The sequence below is a fragment of the Eulemur rufifrons genome, chromosome 6 (genome assembly GCF_041146395.1).
Source record: "Eulemur rufifrons isolate Redbay chromosome 6, OSU_ERuf_1, whole genome shotgun sequence".
Classification (NCBI taxonomy): domain Eukaryota; kingdom Metazoa; phylum Chordata; class Mammalia; order Primates; family Lemuridae; genus Eulemur; species Eulemur rufifrons.
The window spans coordinates 100,906,075-100,932,581 of NC_090988.1; the positions used below are offsets into that span (position 1 = coordinate 100,906,075).

At 40.0% G+C, this 26,507-nt stretch overlaps 1 protein-coding gene across 4 annotated transcripts in view; it reads left to right on the plus strand.

Moving 5' to 3' along the window:
* The window catches only part of CHKA (choline kinase alpha), a 67,652-nt gene that overhangs the window by 18,410 nt on the left and 22,735 nt on the right, over positions 1-26,507 (plus strand). For 2 of the 4 annotated variants that reach the window (XM_069470300.1, XM_069470303.1), the window contains exons 2-3: positions 5,191-5,302; positions 17,426-17,479. In XM_069470300.1, coding sequence (XP_069326401.1) covers positions 5,191-5,302; positions 17,426-17,479 — 166 coding nt within the window. Of the gene's footprint in view, positions 1-5,190; positions 5,303-16,366; positions 16,397-17,425; positions 17,480-26,507 lie in introns of all 4 variants that reach the window. The other 2 variants (XM_069470299.1, XM_069470301.1) reach the window with 2 other exon arrangements.

Here is a 26,507-nt window from a genome sequence, read left to right on the forward strand (position 1 = left end):
AAATGCTACTTTTTTATGTTGATTTTTGTATCCTGCAACTTTACTAAATTCATTTATTAGTTCTTCTGACGGATTTTTGGTGGAGTCTTTAGGATTTTCCCTATATGAGATCATGTTGTCTGCAAACAGGGACAATTTAAATTCTTTGTTTCTAATTTGGATGCTTTTTACTTCTTTCTGTTGCCTAATTGCTCTGCCTATCAGGAGAATGATTATTTTCATTTCTGAGTAGCAATTTATGTAAAGGAAGCTCTTTATACTACTTGTTATTTCATTGGTATTTTTTTTTTTTTTTTTGAGACAGAGTCTCGCTTTGTTGCCCGGGCTAGAGTGAGTGCCGTGGCGTCAGCCTAGCTCACAGCAACCTCAAACTCCTGGGCTTAGGCGATCCTACTGCCTCAGCCTCCCGAGTAGCTGGGACTACAGGCATGCGCCACCATGCCCGGCTAATTTTTTCTATATATATTTTAGTTGGCCAGATAATTTCTTTCTATTTTTTTAGTAGAGACGGGGTCTCACTCTTGCTCAGGCTGGTCTCGAACTCCTGACCTTGAGCGATCCACCCGCCTCGGCCTCCCAGAGTGCTAGGATTACAGGCGTGAGCCACCGCGCCCGGCCTCATTGGTATTTTTTAAAGAACCATGGGTTAGTGATGCCTGTGCTACTAGATCTGGAGAGTGGTGAATAGCATTCCTGCCACTGGGCACTTCCGGCTCTTTTCAGTGTCCTTCCTGTCATGGGTTGCTTCAGTGTGTTTGCTTAAGTGGGTATCTTGTGCCTCCTATATTTAATAGTGACTTTTATAAATTTATTATAAGGCTTTTATGCCTGCTAACAAAAACTTTGTGACTTCAGACTTCTTTGAAATCCTTGAGAGCCCCTGGAGTTTCACTTGGGAGGATATTTTTGACAAATTATGTAGTAAATTGGGCTGTTGTATTCTTGCTACCATTTCTGGGACATTTCTTCCCATCAGATCTTCTTGTTCCTAGTTACATTATTTGACTCTTTGACAACTGGATTTTTTCTAGGTAGTTTCTCACAGTTTGGGTCATTGATGCCAGTGACCTTGCTTCATTTATTTTGACTGTCACTAAAAAATATTTGGCAGTTTATTCACTAAAGCCTATTGAGCAACAGAGGCTACAGGCAATACAAAATAGATGAAGGATTTCCGGGTCATGAGCTTGTTTCTGGCCAAGCTAGCTACCTTCCTTCTTTAGGAGTACGAGGATAAATTTTGAATCAAGTTACACAATTTAGAACAGTAGTTCATCTGTTTGCTTTTGCATTTGACTGAGCTTTCTGAGTGTGTGACCAGAAGAAAAACTAGGGCTTTTAACTCTGATGTAATGCCTAGTCTGTTGCTTGGTAGCCGGAAGCCCATGTTGGCTGTGACTGGATGTGGCAGGGGAATTCTCATAAGTTACGCAGATGAGGTGCTGCCCTGAGATTAGCAGAAAGGTTACGGCTAGTTTTGGTTCCTTCTATCTACACACTATCCATCTGCTTCACAGTTTACTTTGGGAAAAACAAGAACTTTGGGTTCTGTTTTGTTTCTGTTCTTCTTAACTAGGGTAGACAACTTATAAATATTTGCTTTCTAAGCAAATAGATCCTCACTGCTGCGTCATTCCTAGATACTCAGGATAATTTTTCTTTTTAAGTAAACCATTGAAAAAACTTCTTAAATATGTCTTACTTAAATCTGGGAAAAATTATTTGTGTATAAGCACATTCAAGTTTTTTAATTGGTTAAGAAAAAAATTATTCCTTTTTCCTTTTTGAAAACAGCTTTATTGAGATATAGTTCATATACCACACATAATTCACCCATTTAAATTGTACAATTCAGTGGTTTTTAGTATATTCACAGTTACATGCAACCATCACCATAATCAATTTTAGAACAGTTTCATAATCTCAAAAAGAAATCTTGTGCCTTTTAGAACCATCACCCCTTACCCCTCAATACCTGCTTCCCACCCCAGCCCCTGGCAACCACTAATCTACTTTCTGTCTCTAGATCTCCCTGTTCTGGACCTCTCCTGTGAGTGGAATCAATATAATACGTGGTCTTGTGTGACTATCTTCTTTCACTTAGCATAATGTTTTTTAAGGTTTTGTTGTAGCATGTATCAGTACTCATTCTTTTTTATTGTAATTGTAAAAAAATAGGCTGGGCATGGTGGCTCACACCTGTAATCCTAGCATTCTGAGAGGCCGAGGAGGGTGGATCGTTTGAACTCAGGAGTTCGAGACCAGCCTGAGCAAGAGCAAGAGAGACTGCGTCTCTACTTTAAAAAAAGAAAGAAAGAAAGAAAGAAATTAGCTGGACAACTAAAAATATAGAGAAAAAATTAGCTGGGCATGATGGCACATGCCTGTAGTCTCAGCAACTCGGGAGGCTGAGGCAGGAGGATCGCTTGAGCCCAGGAGTTTGATGTTGCTGTGAGCTAGGCTGACACCACTGCACTCTATCCCAGGCCAACAGAGTGAGACTCTGTCTCAAAAAAAGAAAAAAAATAAATAAATATAAAATTGTGAAAAAATAAACAGCATAAAATTTATCATTTTAACTATTTTTAAGTGTATAGTTCTGTGGCATCATGTACATTCACACTGTTGTGCTACCATCACCACCATCCATCCCCAGAACTTTTTCATTTTCCCAAACTGAAACTCTGTACCCTTTAAACACTAACTTCCCATTTCCACTGGTAACCTTATTTTTAAAAGTTCATTAGCTGAGTCAGACTCTGTTTTCAGTTATTTCGTATGTGTTTCCTGGAATGGGATGTATATCCTTTTGATCTGTGGCCTTGCCAACAACTTGATTTTAGCCATGTAAGACCTATTTTCAGACTTTTGAACTCCAGAAATGTAAGATAATAAATTGGTGGTGTTTTAGCCACTAAGTTTGTGGTAATTTGTTATAGCAGTGACAGGGAAGTAAGACATTTGTTTCATACAAGCTTATATAGAGTAGTGCTGATGTAAGGCTCTTTTGTGGGTAGTTTTTGCAGTTCACATAGCACCTCCTACATCTTTAATGTGGCACTGGTGCTCTCCAGCTTTGCCTCTTGTCTCTTAGCACAGAATGGTAGCTAAAAGCAAGGACTCGGGAACCCTTTGAGTCCTGGCTTAGCTCCTTACATGCTGTGTGATTTTATTGTGGGTCTCAGTTTTCTCGTGGTACCAGCATCCACCCTGGAGATCAATGTCAGTTCCATCTTGTAGGATTGCTGGGTGGATGAAATGAGCTAATCCATGTCCATTACTTAGGACATTGCAGGACAAGGGATCCGTAACTCTGAGCTCTCGTAATGACTAAATGAAGTGTTCTTCTTTTACAGAGGAGTGAATTTGAGAGGTTTAGTGACATGCGCGATTGCATGGCTAATAAGCGGCACAACTGGGATTTCAATCCGTGGCTTTCTGTCACTGAAGCCTATGCTCTTTCTCTTAGCATGATGCCTTCCTACAGGAAGATGGGACTGTCCCTTAGAGAGCTTACGGTCTATTTAGGGAGCCAAGGCTACCTCACTAAACCTATTAGAAAGCCATACAAGATAGCCAGTTATTAAATTAAATGTAACTAGGGATTTAGAGAAGGGTGATGTCAGTGGGACAGAGTGGTGCTGGTTATTATTACTTTCAGAAAATCTTTATTGAGCATCCCACCATTTGGAGCCACTGGGCCTTGAGAATTAAAAGTTAGACATTATCCCTGCCTTCAAGGAGCTAACAGTGAAGATGGTAAAAGCTTCGTTGAGGAGGTTGGACTTTGAACTTGGTTTTAAAAGGTAGGTAGTTTTTAGATAGCAGAGAAGAGTAAGGAGGAGTTTCCAGATTGAGAGAATACAAGTAAAGTGTATGTGGTACTAAGCTGGGTCAGTACTAGGCTTAGCTGCTCATAACAGAAAACCCCAAGCTAACGGTGGCTTAAAATAAAGAACATAGAGATTTATTTCCCTCTTGTGTTAAAGAAGTCTGGAAGTAGCCAGGTCTGGGCAGTTATAGCAACTCCATGGTTTCATGGGGATTCAGGCTCCTTTCAGCCAGCTGCTCAGCTTTTCTTAGGATGTGGCTCTCATTCTCATTCAAGATGCTGCTGAAGCTTTGGCCATGTGTGCTGGTCAGGATGCTGGCAAGAAAATGGAAACAATACTAGGTATTTCTTTTTTTATTTTTTCTTTTTCTTTCTTTTTTTTTTTTTTTTGAGACAGAATCTCATTCTGTTGCCCAGGCTAGAGTGCCGTGGAGTGTGCCTAGCTCACAGCAACCTCAGACTCCTGGGCTTAAGCAATCCTTCTGCCTCAGCCTCCCGAGTAGCTGGGACTACAGGCATGCGCTACCGGGCCTGGCTAATTTTTTCTATATATATTTTTAGTTGTCCAGCTAATTTCTTTCTATTTTTAGTAGAGATGGGGTCTTGCTCTTGCTCAGGCTGGTCTCGAACTCCTGAGCTCAAACGATCTACCTGCCTTGGCCTCCCAGAGTGCTAGGATTACAGGCATGAGCCACCACACCCAGCAATACTAGGTATTTCAACATAGAGAATTTAACATAGGGAATTGGGTACTCAGAGTTGAATCTGACTTTGCGGTATTTTTTCACCTGTTAATGTTACAAGTTTTTTGAAAAGGCTGTTAGAATTGGTTGACAAATTTTACTAACACTGGCATAGAAGGGATAGATCTTGGAACAGCATGTCAAGTGGAAAGCCTTGGAGGAGAACGTTTAAATATTGCCTTAAGATTTTAGCCTGGTAATTATGGGAATATGATAGAAATTTTGGATTCTGGAAAAATGAGATTGCAAGGATGCATCTTGGATGCCCCCCCCATTCCCAGTGTTGAGGAGATTTCTCTCTGGAACTTGTTCTCTAGAGGCAAGTGCCATGTAGAGGTGCACATAGGCAATGTAAAAAAATTTTAAAAACTCTTCCCCTACTCTACTTTAGAAAAACAGATTGGGAATTGTGCCTGTTTTTAATGTTACTCATGGAATTAATCTGAACACTGTGGAGTTAATTATTTATGTTCCAAGTATCCTGAGAGAATAAATTGAGACTTAAGATGAGAAAAATTATTATATAACTCTCACTTTTCATCTGTATTTATCCAAGAAGAGTGATTTAGCTTACCTTCAAAATATAGGTACTTAATATCCTCTTCTTCCTGACAGAGGTGGCCTCAGTAACATGCTGTTCCAGTGTTCCTTACCTGATACCACAGCCACCATTGGCGACGAACCTCGGAAAGTGCTCCTGCGGCTGTATGGGGCGATTTTACAGATGGTGAGTTCATAGGCTACTTGGGGAGGGAGGAATCTGTTAACATTTTTAATCTTCTTTCCTAAGATACCTGGAAAGAGATTTTAAATACCTTAATGATGTTACTAAAGATATTTAAATATATTGCATTTACTTTAATTGGGCTATACAACTTGGTTTATTGTTTATATTCTAAGTTAATTACTGTTTTTACTTCTTATTTAGTAGTAAACTAGTACAAGTTTTTCTAGTTTTACATCTAGAGAAGGTATAATATTGGTTAAATCTTTAATAGTGTTTGATGATTGTTGGATTTTCTACACATTGAAATTTTCAGCTTAAACTTAGATTGTAAAATTCTAATTTGGAGAAGGTATTGTTTTATAGCATAATCAAAAAGATTTTAGAGAGTAATCCCAGTTAATAAAGTATGATCTCATTGAAGCTGAATTCAATAACTACTTCTGAAATTTCTTTAAAACTGAATTTCTTAGATTCATAATCTTTCTAAATTTTTGTATCACTTAATCTAATTTAATTTTCAATTAAAATACCTTATTCGTTGAATTATCCGATTATGGGGCATCCCAAATGTCTGAGTTGTTTATTTTTTACTATTTATGTCATGAATTTGCCATTTCATTGACCACACATACAAATATCAGACTGATATATTTCTGCGCTAGGATTTGATATCCATTTTAATCTTATTTGGAAGGGCCCATTTCTATCTTCATGAAAGAGAGCAGAGCAGTTATCTGACTAAATTTTTTAAAAGACCAGTCTATTTCAGCTCAATCTAAAAAGCAGGTCGTGTCCATGTCTATGGTATTCAATTTTATGTTTAGAAATATTAAAGTTATCACTAAAATTGGCAGTCTAGATGTTCATTTGTTAAAAAATTGTCATAAAGTGAAGGAATCCTTTCATTGGATAGTTTTTTCTTGACTGTGTCAAGCTGTAAAAATGTCTGAGATCTAAAAATTCTGGAAATGAGTTAGCATGTTTGGAGGTACATAGCTATTCCACACGTGTGCACTTTGCCAAGGACATCTGAGGTCACTTTGTAATTAGGTACAATACAGCTGGCATACAGCTAGGCCCACAGTTGACTCTCACTGAAAGCACTGATCCCTTACTCATAATACACAAGCAGAAAAGATTCTTGTGTTTACCATGCAATTTGTTTTTTTATTTCATGAAGTTGCAGTTTCAAAGCACAGTTTTTGAAATAGTCAATTAATGTCCTTCTGGCACTTTTACTGAAGTGTGAAAGTAACATCTTTTTAGGGATTTTTTTTTTTTACTTTGAGGACTATTTAACAATTAAGTCCCATTTCTGCTCTTTCGTTTTTGTGTGTTTTGCATTTAAGCAATACTTTTATTTTTATTATTACTATTTTTTTTTGAGATGGGGTCTTGCTATGTTGCCTGGGCTAGTCTTCAACTCCCGGGCACAAGCGATCCTCCCACCTTAGCCTCTCAAGTAGCGGGGACTACAGGCGGGTGCCATTGCACTGGCTAAGCAATACTTTTAAGATACTTTAATAAATAGCTGCTGAAATTACATGTGATATAAGACTTTCATTTAAATCTGATTTATGAGGCTTTCATTTCTATTTATTACTTAAATAGAAGCATTTTAAATGTGCACAATATGTTTGATGCACTAGACTAAACTAGGAGTCAAGTTCTGTGCTCCAGAGCAGCACTGCAGTGATGGAAGTAATGGAATGTTCCACATCTGTGCTGCTGCTAGTACACTTGTTACCAGCCATGTGTGACTACTGAACACTTGAAATGTGGTGAATGTGACTGATGAACTGAATTTTAAATTTTATTTAATTAAATTAAAATAGTCACATGTAGCTGGTGGCTAATATATTAGCCCAGCTCTAGGATGTGCCTTGTGGCTATATGAGTAACAGTAAAAGCCAGCTACAGTACATCCTGTGGCTTGGCACTTAGCCGTTCCACTAATAAAGATTCACTGTCAATTGTTACTCTTTTGTCCTTTTTGAAATTTTAACAGTCTGGAAGTATTACCTTACAGTAACTGAGTATAACAGAAATGTCTAGAAATAAGATTTGTTTAAACTTCTATGTCTTTCTTTATTATTTTTCTTTTGATAACACTGGTACCAATTTATTTATTTTTAAGGAAAAAAAAGACTATTGGGTAACTCAGAGAAATAAAAGGCAGAATTGAAGCCACTTAAAATGTAATTGACTCTTACCAAACTAATAGAATAGAGTATATTTTATGTACAATTCTTAATTGAGGAGGGGAGGTACTCTACATTTAGCTTCTCAATTATATTTTTTTAGATAAATGTTAAATTAATTTCCATTTCTGAGGATACATATATTGAAATCATGCTTGAAAGTACCTTGAATATAGAGAGAAATGAGTAGTTTTCTAAGTTTTCTAATAAGCACACCTCTGACAATCTCACAGTTGACTTACTAGACAATAAACTCATTTTTGTTTTAAGAAAGCTTTTCCTTTGCATCATAGGTGGGAATAATCTATATTTTCCATATAATTACTTAGTTTGTTGAGTCCTTGGTTCAAGTACACTTTTTTTGTTGGAGTTAAACCATAAGGCCTGTAGCCTCAAATGTAAATATTTTTGGTTTTAAAGCTCTGTAGGGTTTAACAGGGACACTTGTTGCCAGTTAAGAGTTTCAGCTATTAATGGCCATTGTAGACTGTTGGTCACTGGGGATACTGTGACAACATGAGGAGGAGAACTAAATTTAGGGACTCTGAGAAATGGCTGTGGTAGGAAAGAAGGAAAGTGGAGAGGATGCTAAGGTGCTCACAATGTGAGCTAGCAGTGTGTTCTACCACACTGTGCCAGGGATTCACCATGAATTTAAATTCCTTTTCAAATATTTTCAACCCAGCTTTAAAATTTCTATTATTTATTTTTTGCTGGAGCCTGGATGCAATGAAATTGCTGATTTATGGTCAACTCTTTAGAATGAATCTGGCCTATAATGGAAGATGTTTATAGTCTACAGTGAAGCTTTTGTTCTCATCACAACAGAAAAATTGCCAGAATTGATAGTAAATTATCAAGGTTTGCATTAATTAAGAGATGTGGCTGAACAAATACAGAGCCCTAAATAATAAATCACATTATTTTCATAAATTAAGAGTTAAAGACGGAATTAAATATAGGATGATTCAAATTTTCTGCTTGCTTTCTTTTTAACTCTACCTCCTATGAAAGCACATATACATCCTATAGATGTATGTGTATTTATACAAATATAACTGGTATCTCCCAAGTCAGCTATATAAATGCAGTTATAACATCCGTTGAGGTGGGTTAGAATTCAGTCCTTCCTTGAAAAATGTTAATTGAAGACTACCACCACAAATGATAGGCCTATGTATATTCTTTTTTGCTTAATTATATGACAGATCAGTTTAGTATGCCCCTTCTTTCCCTTTCCCCTTCTAGTTTTAAGCTTTTGAACTTTTTACCTCTGAGAGAATCAAATATTAAGTACAAGTATTCACATGTTCTTTGATCAGCAAATGATTTACAAGTGACTTGGTTTAAAACAACTAGATGCTTCTCAACTTTCTCATTTTTCTTCATCTTGGTGTTATGAGATATCTAATTTCCTTTATTTCCATAGTGACAATGAAGTGACTGCTTTTTGGTGCAGTTCTCTAAGGGTTAAGTGCCAGAAAGCCAAGGTAAAATTTTCAGATTGGGTTAAGGCCCACAGTTTCTGTCCCACAAACATCTGTCTCTTCCAGCCCCTATTTCTATATCAGATGAGACATAAGCAAACTTCCTAACTCTATCCTGGAGGTTTTGTTCAGGATTTATGTTAGTTTTAGGGAGCTTATGAAAAGTCCTGTGTTTGAAAAGTCTTGTTTATGGAAAGGGCAAGAATGGGTCCTTTTGAAAATATGAACAAGATAAGACACACACCGCTATACGATATTATTTGTAGTAACTTATTTATTTTTTAAGGACATCTCAAGATCATTGAGTATGTAGGAAATTATTAAACGTAAAAATACTGATCTGATCTTAAAGTCATACATGTTGATATAATTTATTGTCTGTTTCCCATAAACTAGCTTTAATTTTAATGGGTTGGAGATTATTTTCATTAGCTGCATAATGAAAACCAAACTCAGCTGTAAAATTTGCTCTAGTTTAATAGAAGTTTTGAGAAGTAATAGTTCAGTCTGGTTAGAAAGAGATACAATTGCTAGAAGAGAGCTTAAAACTATAAACTTAGCTATCAATGTAACTTGATTTTTTTCCTTTCTGATACTGGGAAGGAACATGAGCTCTGCAACGTCCAGTAGCAGCCTTTTCAAAGAAGCAAGTTTGGCTGATTACAAATAACCAGTTTGCTTATTTATCATGAATTGTGGAAGACACAAATGTCAGTACGTATTGTTCATTCAATGTAACCTGTGCCAGTTGGCGGAAGTCTCAGAGGATTGCTTTGTCCCTTCCTCTGTCAGAACAGTGACTCTGTGTTAAGCCAATTCCTTCTGTGCATGAATGGAGAGATTTGGCCTCACCGTTACGAACGGTCTCACAGGCATGAATGTTTATAATACACATCAAAGATCTCTCTTGAGTGTTGTCTGGAAAAATGTTTTTGTTTGTTTTTTGAGTAATAGAAGGCTAATATTAGTGCTTGTTTGAGTACTAACCATAATAAAATTAAAGGTATCAAGGCACAACGCAGATATGTATTAGGAATTCAAAAGAGTAAAATTTGGGACACCATCCTTTTTGAGTCTAGAGAACAAAATGTCCTTTTCCCTATTTTCTCTTAGCCCCAGTTTAATTAGAAATTAAACCACAATTAAGTAGGGAACAGCCCATAGATAGTTAATATTAAACTGTTGGCTACTGAGAAATCAGCTACTTAAAAGTATTTCTTTATGGAGCTAAGGTCACATCTCTGTACAAAGGCAGTATCGCTGATCCTTGATGGAGAGCCATGTCCCTGGTAACTAAATACTATGAATTATCTTTTTTTCCCCTCATTGTTTTAGGGTCATTATGAGTTTAAGTTTTATTCACTCTCTTTTTTAAAAAGACTCCCTTGTACTTTTGAATATGGTATAATTATATCTATTTCTAAGATAGTAAAAACTTCCCTTTCAGAAGTAAAACATTTTTCTAGTATTGTGTGTTCCCATTTGGTCTAATCTAATATTTCTTTGGCTCATACTCATAGTTGCCAAATTACTACCAATAGTCTTTCCATACCTGCTTTGGTGCCTTCTTTTGATAACTAAATAAACCACGGACTACTGTGTCTAATTTTGACATATTCAAAGTGTCTTTGTCTTGCTGGTCTTAAATGTTTGGGATTTATAGCATGAAGCCAGTGCAGATTTCTGGTCCCTGGAACGATGGTTTGACCGCAGCCCGCCCCTCTTTGGGAAGGAATGTCTTTATGTTGGGTGGAGTGAAGGGCATTGGGGGTAATGTACCACTTTAGCTGTATGTGCATGTGTTCTCTGCTGCAGGCTTGTCCATGCGATCGTGCCTGGAGCACTCTGGTTTCCAGGTGACAGACACGATTCACGGTATAGTATGAGACCTCTGAAGTTGGAGCATTCTCTACAGCTTTAATTTCTTTCTTTTAGTTCTTGGATTCAAGAAATGCTTTTAAAAAAGAAAGTTGTAATGCTTGTTAAGTAGCACCAGCTACAGTTTGTGCTGTGCTTAAAGAGGTACAGTGATTAAGATTTCAGAATGTTATGTATTGAATATATCACTTTTTGTTTTTTATTTTTTTGTCCAAGGCAAATCAGATCCCTTTCTTCTGTTTCCTCAGTAGAAAATGACAAACATATAGTAATTTTAGAAATTTATGGGTCTCAACTTGAGAATTTAATTGAAGGATAATACTTAGGTTCTTCTTCCTTCACACCACTTTTCAACATTAAGGAAACACCATATGTATTTTGGTCAGAATTAGAAATAAACTTCCTTCTTTCTCCTTGTCAGTTAGTATACACTTATATGTTTTAGCTGGGTACCCGATACCTTTATGAAGCTCAGCGATGCCGATCTGACGTGGAAACATGTCAACATGTCTGGAGAAGGAAAGGCAAGTCAACGCTTGGGGTATTTATGTGGAAGGTATTTTAGCCTTGAAAGCCTCAGGTCAGCAGGTTGCCTTGGATCAGACATACATTTTGAAATGAGCCTTTTTTACCTGGGCTTCCACTCACCTACCTTTGTACTGGTTTATGTTGCCTAGAGCCTTTTAGAAGTTCTAGTCTTCCAGCAACATTGATCAAGTCATCCAAATTTGAAATGATTAATGTTCAAAAAGATCAAATTGTTTTATGATATTCCTTGGGATAATTTAAGATACTCTAGAAACTACCAAAAAATATTAGAAATCACCTGTCTGTTTAAATTCTTGTGATTCATGTACTCATTAAATAATCACAAAAGCTATACTTTAAGTCATTGCATTGGGATCTCACATTGTAATGTGTTCTGTAAAATATTTTCAGAAAAGTGTTCTAAGAAACCATGAAAGCAATAAACATAGGATGTTTTCATTCTTTTTGTAGATATCATGGTGAAAGAAGGTTAAGGTTCATGATAACACTGAGAAGAAAATACACTGCAAAATGTTCATTGAAAGAGTCGCATGACTATTGTACATTCTGTGGAGTCATAATTCTAACGCTTTTTCCTGCCCCGCTTCACCTGAGATGGAACATAGTCTCATCATCAGCAGGGACTCTGCAGGCCAGGGATTATGAGAGGTGCCACTGCCGTGTTAAGAATTATTTCTCTTCCAGAGAGTTGAGTGTGGTCAGATAACAAGGGTGGATATTAGAAGTCTTCAAAGCCACAAGCTGCACAGTAAAGAAGCCCATGCCACTCCAGGACCAAATGAGTATCACAGCTACAGAACATTCCAAATGAAGCAGCAACACATCCTGTTGCTCTCAGGGTGAATACTGCTAGCCTGGGAGGTGCTTGGTACTCAACTCACGAAGATAATCCCGGGGTAGTGAAGAGATGGATTATTTTTCAGACTAAATTTTAGGTGCCCTAGAAGTTGAGTCTAGCTAACAGTTGTATTATTGTTTTTTGGTCATTCACTTATGGATCCCAAACCATTTTTTAAAGGCCACAACCAATCTGCTCTTTTATATAGAGCTTTTAAAAGAGGCAATAGCCGAATGATCCATTTAGTTCTTTTTTGGTGGGGAAGGAGTGGTGGAAAGAAGAAAATATCATCCATGTTTCTATAAATCATTCTTATTTGTATCATTTTAGTTCTATGGCCACCATTATATTTAATATAGTATCTATTTCCTTATGACAATAACGATTTGATTTCTTAAATAGCATTTCCAGTTTATTATGCTATTGATGACACATCATTCTTTGTAACTGATTCATCACTTTTTAAAATCTCTCCCATGAGCAGCTGTGCAATAGTAGATCTTTAAAGATACTTTGAAGATGTTTTAGGTGTGAACAATGTTTTAAATGACATTTAAAGAGCTATATGCTACTTCATGCCACTTTCTTTATGCCACTTTTACTATGTATTTGTATACATACACCCACACAAATACAGACACTAGGGAAAACTGAGATGCTACTTTGTTTCATCTCACAAATGGGGCTTTATTAAAGCAGTATAGTCGTAAACCTACTTCCCTCGTTATTAGAGGAATCTTTCATTAAGAACTGGCCAAATGAGGCTGGGTGTGGTGGCTCACGCCTGTAATCCTAACACTCTGGGAAGCCAACGTGGGAGGATTCCTTGAGGCCAGGAGTTCAAGACCAGCCTGAGCAAGAGTGAGACCCCATCTCTATTAAAAATAGAAAAAAATTAGTCAGGCGTGGTGGAGTGCACCTGTAGTCCCAGCTACTCAGGAGGCTGAGGCAGGAGAATGGCTTGAGCCCAGGAGTTTGAGGTTGCAGTGAGCTATGATGATGCCACTGTACTCTTGCAAGACTGTCTCAAAAAAAAAGAACTGGCCAAATGATAAGAGCTTATTCTGTCTGATGGCCTAAATAGTTTAAAGAACCTGCTATATTGTGCGATATTGGGTAATTTAAAGTAGAAGATTTTTAAATCCTAAAATTATATAACAAAATTTAATAAAGTGATATCTCCTCATCCTAGGCCCTAAAGTTGTCTTACTACCTCTTGATTTCCATTTTCATTTTCTTTTCAAAGCATAAAATATGAACATGCTTTGTAATATGAGCAGTTACTACTTTCCTAGTCCCATTTAAAATACAAAGCCTTAAAATGTGATTTTTGTCAGAAAAGCAACATTTGAAACCTTGTACCAAATGTATTATAAAAGTAACATATGCTTTTAAACACTTTTTAAATTGTGGAAGTATGTAAAGAAAAAATGAAAGTCCTCTAGTCTCTCATCTTACTTCCTAGCTAATAGACTTCTTAGAATTCAGATTTTAAATTTAAAAGTTCTTGGCCAATCAAAAATATGTTTCAGCTTTTTAAATCTTCTATAATTTTAAAAACAAAATATTAATCATGCCTCCTTTATTATTGCTATCACTTTAGCCTGTTTTATTTCCTACATCACAGGCTAACAAATACATGATTCTAACTTATAAATTCTCTTGAAAACCAAGCCCAAAATAGGAAGGAAAGAAAGAAGGTGGGAGGAAGTCAGTGGCAATGTACGATTGACCCATTTAAAGTGTACAATTCAGTGGTTTGCAGTATATGTACAGAGTTGGGTGTCTTATGCATACTTAAGACATTCTGATTTCTTAGGTCTTGAAATTTCAGTGTTTATTTTTGAAAACTTTAGGGAATTTCAGATATATATAAAAGTAAACGGAAGGGGGTAATGAACCCCCAGAGTTCATTCTCCTTCTCCATCTTTTCCCTCACTTACTTCCCCAGGTTATTTTAAAACAAATTCCAGACATCATATTATTTCTTCCACAAATATTTCAGTCTATATAAGATGTGTCTATATAAGATGATTTTTAAAAAAATGACCACAATAATGTTCATGTCACAAAATTTAATAATTATTTAATATTAACCACTGTTCACATTTCTAATAAATGTAAAAATGTTTAGTTTTGTTCTATAACTTACAAAAGATAATTTTTATTAACTTGTAAGAGAAAAGTTTGAAGTCATGCTAAATATTTGTACATGTATTTTAATATCTGCTTCAAATAAATCTGTGCCACTGAAGTATAATCCCACAGATTTCAAAATATATTTTACTTCCTATCTTCCTGGACCAGAAAGTTCTCTCCCTCTCTTTGGCAAAGTGAGTCTGTCTCTTCCTGGCTCACCTCAGGAGGGGGGAGTCTTCTCTTGCCTTTGCATGAGTATCTACTTGGTTTGAGATTTCCTTGTCTTACTCTTCTTATTTATAGCACGTAGGGAACCTGAACATTCTGTACTGAGGAAACAGAACAGAGGGTTGGCTGTTGCAGAAGTCCATCTTGCCTTCATGATGGTGCTCTTATGATATACGAAATGCATTTATTTGGAGGTGGGATGGGATGGGCAGGGGTGGGGAAATTGTTTTTGGAGTTAATTTCCACTTAAGGTGCTGATATGTTAAAAGGAATGGCCTTGGGAACTAAGCCAATTTGTAACTTTGGATGAAGTGACTTGCTTTTAGGAGCACCATTAGACAAAGGAAAGGGACTTCTGTTGGCTAAATAACCCATTAACTGTATCTCCCTAAGAAGATACAGTTAGAGTAATAACAGCATAGGAATAACCATAGTCATTTAGAATTTTGTACAGGTCAAATCCCGTTATAACATTTCAGAAGGATATCTAAATTCCTTATTTGTCATATTAAATCTTTTACTACAAAGTATTAACACATTGACTGCCACGCAAAAAACCCAGAAACTTTTCCCTGGGGCCACAGTGTTTTATGAAAATAGAATAAAAACTTTGATTGTAATTTTAAGGTAAATGTAAATAGAAAAACAAAATTTATTGATTGCTATTCATTTAGTCCACATTTTTAGAATTAAATTGTCAATATTGATTGTAACAATAAGAACATCAACAAGATTTTATATATGCTTCATGCGGCCCCAGGGTCAAAACTAGAGTGAGTTTTAAATACAACTCTCATGGCAGTTAATGTGTTAATATCTATTATATCAGATTGTAGAACTTTTTTTGTTCTTAACTTTCCTTGAGGAATAAAAGCACAAGGACTTTTTAAGGGACATTTGAACTCCAGTGTTCTAATTAACTCCGCAGCCAGTTCTCCCATTACTGAGACCATGGATGTGAATTTGCTGTGGCCAGTAGGCTCCACTGCACGGGGCTGCTCCCTGGGCTTGTTTGCCTTGTGCTTCACTGTGTGGAAATGTTTATTTATTTATGCAGTCCAAAGAAAGAGTGTAGTAAGCATCAGGATTTCCTTGTGCTCTGAGGGAAGACTAATCATAAATAAAAGTGGGAGTTCCTAGTCATTAGGAACTTACCGACTACTTGAGAGAGGGGACCTGGTACAAATCTGTGATAATGATGCAGTCATGAGAGTATTTAGAGTTAAGGATGGAGTGAGGCTTTCCTGTTACCTCGGTACTCCTCCCTAGAGTTTATCATGTCATACGTCAGATCATCAGCAAAGATCTGAAGGTATTATAGTATTTTGATTTTTATAGCTTTCATTGTAACGGGATTTAACCTGTAACATCTTTTCATCAGAGAAATACAGATTACACAAATGAAAATATCATATCCCCATTTTTACTTTCCGTACTTTGTATCAAATGTACTTAACTGTGTGCTAAAGGTATTATTGAGTATGTATCAGTGCAAGCATTAAGAGCCTTTTGCAGATAGCTTCGTGAACATGGATATTTATTTTGTTTACTTTTATATCAAGTAGATAGAACGTACTGTTTATACAAAACACGCATTAAAATGTCTGTGGAATGTTATTTCAGTGTATGATGGATGAGAGTGGTTGCTTTAAATCACTAGGTTTTTTTTAATGGTGCTAGAGTAGCTGGTGTTGCTTAACATGGCATTTTTTTTTCCTGTCCACACTTTTCACCCTTGGTACAGGTATTTTTGATAAAGCTGTGGAATGGAAAGGTATGTTTTTCATGGGATGTTCAAGAATCTGTTGCCTTAAATTTTTTAAAGAGGTTTCCTTTATGGGATTCCTTTTGTGTCTGGCTTAAGCAGACTTAGTTTAATTGTAACAAATAATGTATTTTTAGAGGCAGTGTTTGAATATAAAATTTTGACATGACACAATTTCTGACTTGACTTTTCCTCGTTCCCTTACTAAAGATAGTGTGAAGGTTTTTAAAGCACTTGGGGTGGGGGGAGTTGCTTTTAAAATGTATGATCTGTGCCATGAAGAAAGAATGTAGGCCAAGAGTTGCTTATGGTAGTTAATCTAGTATGTTGTTATTGCTAGAATCCTTGATACCAATAATTTGCAATTTCATTGAGGAAAGTGATATAAAAGTATTCTTTAATATATAAAATAATTTTAGAGACTTTATTAAATTCACACAATCCTCTTTTTGGTGAAGGAACAATTCAGGTTGAGCTGGTGACCAGCTGAACTAGAAGGATTAGTGTGAAAATGGAAAGCCGGCCTGGCATGTCTGCGCAGATTCTGTGCCAGGTTTCCTGCCTGCACAGACCTTTCTTCTCCGTCCAAGTTCTGTGCTGACCATGGCTGTCCACAGCTGTGTTTACGCTCCCTGTTATAGCAGGTTGACTTGAAAGAACCACGTAGCTAAAGTGGTGAGAGACTCAGCCTGACTGCTTGTTTGTAGAAAGCCTGATTGGAAGAGTGCGCTCTCTTGACTTTCCTCTGACAATGAAATTGTGAAAGATACATAGGGACGCCTGTGACACATGCAGCTCTTGGGTCTCAACGGCACATCCCTTTTCTTATAAAGCAATGAAGTACTTTCTAAGGCGCTGGTACTAGTGCTGGAGGCTGCTGGTGCATTTATACTGCTGCCGATCACATCGGTGGGCTGAGAAACCCTCCTTAAAGATCTGTGATGTTTTGTAAAGCCTGACTATTCTGGTGGTTGCAGAGTTAGTGTCTGCTCAGCATTCCCCATCTCACCGGAAGTGTTTGCTTTTTCTCATTCATAGAGGTCCTGTAATAAAGAGGGATCCGAACAAGCTCAGAAAGAAAATGAATTTCAAGTAAGTAATTCAGTCCATTCTGTGTCTTTGGGAGATGTACCCTCGTGTTTGCAAATCTCATTACTTTGCGGTTTGGCAGTGCCTCTTATCTGCGGTGGAAAATTCTGGTCTTTCTTACAGGAAGGTCTCTTGGTCTGTTGGAGCCACCTCATTAAGACCAGGTGAGCACTGAGCAGTCCTGATTCCTCCTGAGAGTAAAGATGGTGGAAGTTTGGTGTCTTTATGGCAGTCTAAACACCATTTGGGGTGCTGAGAGATGCAGGTCTGGGTGACATTTGTGTGTGATATTCTGATGTGGCGGCACTTGGCTGCGCTGCAGCAGCATCTCTCTCAGCCCCGCAGTTCCCACACTTCTCATCAGGATGCAGGTCACTGCCCAGTTGTAGTGGCCACTCTCTTCCCCTGGGCAGGCCACAGTGTTTTTTCGTATGCGTGATACCCAGATTGGAAAGGTTTCTTCCTAAGAAATTGTGAGTTAAAATGACCCCACTCTTTGAAATGCATGTGCATAGATGGCTTGAGGCTGAGAGCACTGATGCATGGAGGCTCAGAAGGAGGGCATCGGGGCAGAGGTCTCCCCACCCTGGGAGGAAGCACCTTTTGAGCATCTCTCCACATACGTACAGGCTCACAGAGAAGGGGTGCATGTGTGCACATGCACAACGTACATGCAGCTAAGATGGAGATACATGCACACATCAACATACTGGTTTTACCAATTATATTCTGATTATTAAAATGATCAAGAAATAGGCATCAGAAAGGATGAGATAATAGAGGAATAAAAGTGTCAGTATTTTTTCCTCACATTTCAGTGGTTTGTTTTGCATGTGTCATGCTCTGGGGACTCTGGTCTAGAGGAACCTAGAACTTGTGCTTTCTGGAGTGATAGTTGGTGAGAAGTCATTGGGTGGGAAGTTAGTGACATTCTGTTTCAACCATTCTGAGCTCTTTGTGTACAGACCTTAGAACATCCTGATAGCTGAAAATGTTGGATCAGCAGGACCTCCATGATGCTGACTCCAAAGTACATTTTCAGTTCTCATTTTATTTTGACTTCTCAGAGCATTTGACATGACCTCCACCTTTCTGAAATGTTTCCTTCCCTGAGGCGGCCACAACACAAAGACACAAAGCATAGCTGTCTCCCTTTCTTTCTTGGTTTTCCTTGCAAGTGCATCTCCTGCTGTCTGGTGTTAGAACTCCCCATAATTTGGTCCTGGACCCTCTTCTTCTGTTGTTCTCTCTCCCTGGGCCAACTGATATATAGGCAAAGGGTCACAACTTCTTTCCTACAGCCCAGAGGCCTGCTTGGAGCTAACACTGTTGGCTAGCAGTCTCTCCTTAGGTGCCTCACAGGCCCCTCAAACTTGCCATGTCCCAGACCAAACATGTGATCTCTTCCCTCTCCCCACAGCAAAATCAAAATCCAGTCCTTTCTGGTATTCTCTTTCTCAGCCAGTCAGTCAGTTATGTAGGCCAGGAAGCAGGGAATCTCCTCGGAGACCCTGCTCTCTCTCATCCCCGTATCCAAACCATGAATTCAGGTGATTGTTTCCTTTGAATTGTACCTCTGGATCTGCCTCCTCCTTCCCATCTGTACCCCCACCTCCCTCATCCAAGCCACCACCGCGTCCTTTCTGGTCTCCCACTTCTCTTGTTTCCCACAAACCATTCCTTTTAAAAGTCACCTTTTTGAATTGCTGATCTGATCATGTCAGCCTTTTGTTTAAAATCCTTCTGTGCTTACTCCCTGCCTCTGGCCTAGTTACATGGGCTTTATCGTACCAGGTTCTCATGGTCTGACCCCTGCTGACCTTTCCAGCTTCTTCTCACAACATATTCCCCGTTATTCCCTGCTCTCCAGCCATATTGTCCTAAACCCTATGGCTTTCTCCCTGCCACAGGGCCTTTGCAGATGCTTTTCCTGCTGGGTCTCCGTGCCTTCACCTATTTCTCACACCCCAGTTTTCTCATAACGAGAATCCGCTCAGACTCCTTCCACAGGGAGTACCCTCCTGGCTCTCTAGACAAGGTCGGCGCCTCCATTTCATGCTCTCTCGGCACCATGTAGCTCTCCTTTGCACTTTGTGTGGCTGTAAATTTTCAGTATTACATGGTTGTCTATCTGCCTTTATGAGATGCTGAACTCAGAGCAGGCTCTTGTGCTTGGTGCTATCTTACTGCAACTGCAGCAGCTGGTAGATAGCAGGGTGTGATGAAGAATTATTGAAGGCTGGTTGCAGCTGGTGCCAGTTAGACATCTCAGGCATGTTCTTCCCCTTGCCAGCTGGTACACAGGCTCTTGTCCATTCCTCTCATCAGTCCCAGATGACCCCCCCCCCCCCCCCCCCCCCCGCCCCCAACCCGTCAATAACAGCTATACCTCCTCTTCCACCTCAGGGCCTACCAGGAAATAGCAGGTAGTCTGATTTCACATACAATCCTTTTGGGTCAAAAGATAGGCAGTTGATTGTCAGAGTGGAGGAGTTGCTTTGTCTTCTTATTTGAGCCCTTTGAATGGCCATTGTTGGTTTGTAGACTCCACCTTTCTGAGCATTTCCTCCAGACTGGCCATCTCCAAAGCCTCGCTGTCCCAGACGACCCCCCTCCCTTACAATCTTCTCTTCTCGAGAGGAGAACTTTCCCCATCGTCTCCCAAGTACCTCAGGGCCACCTGTGGGGTTGGTGTCTTCTTGCTTCTCCCTCGTTCTTGCTTTCAACCATTTTCCTCCATTGAAAACCCCAGTTGCTCTGAGGTTCACGCCAAGTGACTCTACCACCCTTTACCCTCCTGACAGCTGCTGTCCATTGGTGAAGATTTCAGTACACAGGCTGTTTCTTGCCATCAGTTCTCTGGCCTTGTATCTTAACCTCCTCAGCCCCTAACAGTCTTTTCCCTCCATTCCTTCTCCCTCATCTGCTCACGTATGTTCCCCAGAGCTTTTCACCAGAAGTTGTATCGCCTCTTACATGCCTGTCTCGTCAGTCCTCCACCTGCTGACCTCACAGCTCACTTTGATACCCCTGTAGCCATGGCTCAGTGCCCACCGTTGAGAGCTCCAGTGCAGACGCCACCACCTTCCCACTGTCACCTGCCTTCCGTCTCCTGTCCGCCTTGCCCAGCTGAGGACTCACGCTCTGCCATATGAGCCTTTCCTTCCACATTCCCAGCTGCCTTTCTCCACTCGCTCTCTGTTGTGCTCTTCTCCTGAAGCCCTGCCCTGCCGAGCCCAGCAGCCTCCTGCCTTCTCTGTGCCACGCCCAGCACTGAGTACTGTGCGAGAAGAACTGTACCATTAGGCAGAGCAGCTTCATTTTACGACATGGTGCCGAGCCTCAGGTGGGCATGCAACCTGGAAGCCTGCCAACTTTCTCCAGCGTGTTTTGTCTCTTGATGCGAGAGGTCTGTTTCAGGCTTCTCTTCTCCCGTCACGCCTCGCCCGTGCCCATGCTGGGGGCTGCAGAACCTGAGCCCTCGGCCGCTTCTTTCCTCATCCCTTGTCTTTGCATTCATTGTACAAGAGCCTTCCGCTGCGTCTGTGCCTGTCTTCGCCACTGACCGTGCCCTGTTGGAAGGGCCCTCCTTGCCCGTGTTCCACACTCCAGCTCTTCTCTCATCTGCTTTCGGGCCTCACTTGTTGACTTGTGCCTGCCTTCTCGCCTTCCTGACTGACTGCACCTCCTCAGCCCCAGGAGGGCTCCATCTTCCCTCCACTCACTTGACTGGTGCCCTCCTTGGCTGCCCCCGTCCCTGCTCCCTTTCCTGGCAAGATTTCTTGAGACAGTGTCTACTGTCTCTGCTTTCTCACTTCCCAATCTCTTTTTTAGAGAAAGTTTTGGAAGTATAGGAAAGTACAAAGAATAATGCAATAAACACCTTTATACCCACCATACAGAATTGGTAACTTAATTTTATCATATTGCTTGATTCTAATCTTTTTTATATCAATTTATTTTGATATTTTTATTTCAAACTAATTTTAGACTTACAGAAAAAAATACAAAAATAGTACAAAGCATTCCTGCACACCCTGTACCCAGCTTTCCTAATGTCGTGTAACCTCTCTTCCATAACCACAGTTCAGTGATCAAAAGCAGGACATGAACATGGATCCAATAATAGGAGCTAAACTACACACCTTATTTGAATTTTACACAAGTTTTTCCACTAATGTTTTCTTTTGTTCTATTCCAGAATTTAGCCAGAATCCCAACATTGCATTTGGCTCTTTCTCCTTAGTCCTTTTCAACCTGTAACAGTTGTTTTTGTTATTTATAATCTTGACACTCGTGAAGAGTATTGATCAGTTATTTTGGAGATTGTCTACTCAATGTTGGTTTGCCTAATGCTTTCTCATGATTGGAATGATGTTATGTGTTTTTGGCTAGAATACCATGGAAATGCTGTTACATCTTCTCAAGAGGCTCATATTATCGTTATTCTTAGTACTGGATTTTAATTTTTTAAATAAATGAAACTTTATAAAGTGAAAAGTCAAACTACTTCAATTCTTATCTAGTTCTCCTCCCCCCCCCCTTTTTTTTTGAGACAGAGTCTCACTCTGTCACCCGGGCTAGAGTGCAATAGCATTATCATAGCTCACAGCAACTTCAAACTCCTAGGCTCAAGCGATCCTCCTGCCTCAGCCTCCTGAGTAGCTGGGACTACAGGTATGCTGTGACGCCTGGCTAATTTTTCTTTCTTTTTCTTTTTTTTTTTTATAGAGACGGTGTCTCACTCTTGTTCAGGCTGGTCTCAAATTCCTGACCTCAAGTGATCCTCCTGCCTCAGCCTCCCAGAGTGCTAGGATTACAGGCGTGAGCCACTGCGCCTGGCCTTATTTTTGTTTTTGAAACCAACAGTTTCCACGTCGCCATATCCAGTAGCCACTTCTGTTTGACCTTCAGCAGTATCCGACACAGAATGCCCCTCTCCTTCTCATCCCAGGCGTCTTACCCTCACCTTGCCTCCTGCTCCCTCTTCTTGTTGCCCAAATTTAAATCAATTTTTCAAATGGTGGCTTGCCGACCTCTAATGGGGCATGAGATGTTAGCATTTTTGTTGCTTTTTAAAATGAAATAGAGAAGTAAATATTAGAAAACGTTACCCAGTTGTGAGGGTAAGTATTGCTTTGTATAATGTTTGTCTTAAGGCTGTGTGCGTTAGATTGCCATGTGAGATGCCTTTCTTACTGTGGTGACAGTCAGTTTGGAAGCCACTGCTCTACATTTGGGACTTCTCAGGCCCTGTGCTGGTTCCTCTGTCCCTTGGGGATCACACCCAGTTCATGAGCTTTACGCATCACCAGCATGTTGAGAACTTCTGAATATATTTGGCCCAGACCTTTCTGTAAGCTCCAGCCCACCCAGCAATCTCACCAACTTATCCAGGCTGATCTTGTTCTCTTGCTTTTCCTGATTGCTCTTTTCCAGTGAGACCGGCCCCTCCTAGTTCCTTGAATGCACCATCTTATTCCTTCTTTCCGCAGGGCCTGGTGTTCCTGGGGGTGTTGCTATGGCTCCTTCCAACCCCCCAGGTCTCGGGTCAGTTCAGTGTTACCTCCTCTGAAATACCCACTCTTTCACACTGTCACATCAGTCACCCTCTGTGGCCCAGTCTGCAGCTGCACGTGCTCATTTATTGTCTACTTCTCTTCCTCTCAGGTGTGAGCCACACATGGGCAGGGGTCTTACATGCCTCATTTTCTGTTTCCCTGGTGCTTAACACAGTGCCGGGTTCATAGTTGACATTCATAAGTGTTTTCTGGGTGAATGTATGAAAATCTTTGCCTCTGAAGTAGAAGTAAATAGTTTCCAGTTGAGGTATGGATCTTCTCTTCTGAAAAAGTAGGACCAGTTTTCCCTCAACTGTCACCAGCTATGGTTCCATGGCCTGTGGCTGGACCAGGGCATGGTGGGAGTTGGACGGAGCCATGTCTGTCCCACTCATTACCATGCTCGTTTTCTTTAAGTAGCAGCGGGAAGGTGTTTGGAGACTTAGTGATTACAAAAAGACCACTAGCAGTGGCTACACTCTAAGATTACCTGCCATCCTTCTTAACCAATCCGTTGTGCCTTGGTGTTCTCTCTCATGTTTTCTTCTCCCATATTCTACCCTCCACACGCCCTCCCCTCTTTCTTCCTACTTTGAATAAATACTGAACTGCAATGTTATTTAAGAACAAAGACTCTTTTTGTTTACATTGTTCAGAACAATGCTAAAGAGAAACGGAAAGTTCTTAAGGCTCTTTCCATCTTCTCTGCACTATTTCTGGGAATGGGTTGACTCAGCTCTGGCCAGTGTATTCAATCCAAGTACCAGTGCCAGATGTAAATAGAGTCAGCTGCAAGAATCCTTTGTTCCAAGTGGACATGCTGTACAAAATGCTGAACTTCCTGAAGTAATAAAGTAAGGTTTAAATCTATGCATAAAAATTGAAGTTCATGACCTGCTTGGGCAACATAACGAGACCTCGAGACCTCGTCTCTGTATCAAATAAAAAAAAACCATCCAGGCGTGGTGGCATGTACCTATGGTCCCAGCTACTCAGGAGACTGGGGTAGGAGGATCGCTTGAGCCTAGGGGTTTAGGGTTACAAGTGAGCTATGATCATGCCACTGCACTCCAGCCCAGGCAACAGAGCAAGACCCTGTCTCAAAGGGAAAAAAAAAATTTGAGATTTTAAACTTAAAGGGATATTTAGGATTGGACACATATCTGTCTTTTTTTTGTTGTTGTTATTTTTAGAAAGGAGGTCTCATTCTGTCACCCAGGCTAGAGTGTAGTGATCATAGCTCACTGCAGCCTCAAACTCCTGGGCTCAAGCGATCTACCTCCCTCAGCCTCCTGAGTAGCTGGGACCACAGGCGCACACCACCACACTGGACTATTTTTTAAAAAAAATTTTTGTGGAGATGGGGTCTCGCCGTGTTGCCCAGGCTGGTCTCAAACTCTTGGCCTCAAGTGACCCTCCCACTGTGGCCTCCCAGAGTGTTGGGATTACTGGCATGAGCAGCGGCACCCAGCGTATATGTGTTTTATACAGTGCCAACCCTGATGCTCTTCAGCTTAGTCATTCCACAGTGCTGAAAGTTGGAAAGTTGAAAAACAAATTTTAATTCTGACAAAATTCTGGATACCTAGACATTTTGGGTAGCCTCATCCTGCTCTTTGAGAAGTGAGTTAGAATTCTGTGGGAGATTCTATAGATGGCAAAGGGCTGTGAAAGCCACAAATGGCAGATTACCTGGCCTAGGAGCTGAGTTGAGCACCCTCTTCTCCCATACTACCCCGCCTCTGCTTTTGCACCGTACACAGTGTGGGAGGTACCGCAGTCTCCGGAGCTCCAGGGCATACGGCTCCCTGCATAGCAGTGGAGCGTGTATCCACCTAGTGACTTGGAGGGTGCTTTGCAGGCCTTTGGGTACACTCACACTGGGCTTTTAGGTAAAATGGGGCCGGCAGTGACTGCACCTCTTAGATTGGTTTACTGTAAAGATTAAATAAGTAGTTGAAAACCTTTGCCAACTAAATAGAAATATTAGGTATTTGTCAATCTCTAAGGTTTAAGAAATAAAACTTTCTGATTATCCTGCTCTAAAATCAATTAACTACCAGCCCGGGCAACATAGTGAGACCCCATCTCTACAAGAAATTAAGAAATTAACCTGGCATGGTGAAGCACCCCTGTATTCCCAGCTACTTGGGAGGCTGAGGCAGGCTCACTTGAGCCCAGGAGTTTGAGGATGCTGTGAGCTATGATTGGGCCACTGCACGCCAGCCTGGGTGACAGATTGAGACCCTGTCTCTAAATAAATAAATAAAAATAAAAATTCATTAACTTGGTAGATTAATGCTGTATCTGTATGGTCACACAAAACCTCAAATTAGGAAATATTAAGCCTCACAAGATAATGGTTAGACCATAATTGTGGGGATTATACAAGATGGTGGTTGGACCATAATTGTGGAGGATTACCAACAAATCCGTTTGTCTCCACAAAGTGTAAAAGTGACTGACTGATTTTTTACTTTAATGTGGTTTATATCCTCTGGAAGAAGCTTTTTTTTCTTCTTCTTCTTACTAACTCTAATATTACGTCCTTGCTTAATGGGTTGCCCTCTTCGTTTCTTAGTTTGTTTTTTGTGAGGTGAGTGTGTTTTAAACAATGTTTCTCTGGGGTCATGTCCCCCACAGCAGGTTTCCCCACAGGGGTGAATTACAATCCTCTGGAAATTGTGCACACCTGCTGGCACCTCTCCTTAGATACATCCACTGAGACGCTCAGGGTTAGGACCTAGGAATCTCCATTTGTAAAAGCTCTTTAAGACATTCACGTGCACCTCTAGCTGAGAATGACTCCTTTCCACTCCACCACCCCAGCGCACGGACACTCTTAAGCTGTAATTTGCTGTTTAAGGGGAAAAGGCTAAGGAATGAATTTGAATTGAGACCAAAGGATAGGTTTTGAAGACAAAATGATTATAGATCCCAAATTAATTATTAGGAGTGAAGATTGAACATATGAGCATTATGGAGATTTTGGCAAGAAGACAGACATTAAACTACAGAGGAAAAGGTTGGATATATAAGCTGAAAATAGAAACCTAGAATGCTCCAGGCTATGGTACTCTTTGGACCAAAAAGCCATAGATCCTGGACCTAAATCAGTAATTCTCCAACATATTGGATCCATAGACCAAGTTAGTAGGCAGAGGCCCTGTGCACCCTTTGCTTTTCACAGGCACTCTTGACCAAAAGCTCTCACCGGAAAGGATGGTATTATGTGGCCTTTGATAAGATCCACAGGTGAGACTCATGTATAGGCTGTAAAATCACAGAAGCAGTCAAAGCGCTGATGGATGTTGTTCACTCCCATTGTGCTGGTGACCTAAATTTTACTTGAATTTTAAATGTCATCAATATAGTGTAATGCTTACAAGCATGGATCCTGAAAATCACAAGATCTGTGACTGTGGAACCTCTCTGTCTTCTGTGTTAAATGAGTATGATAATCATGCTAA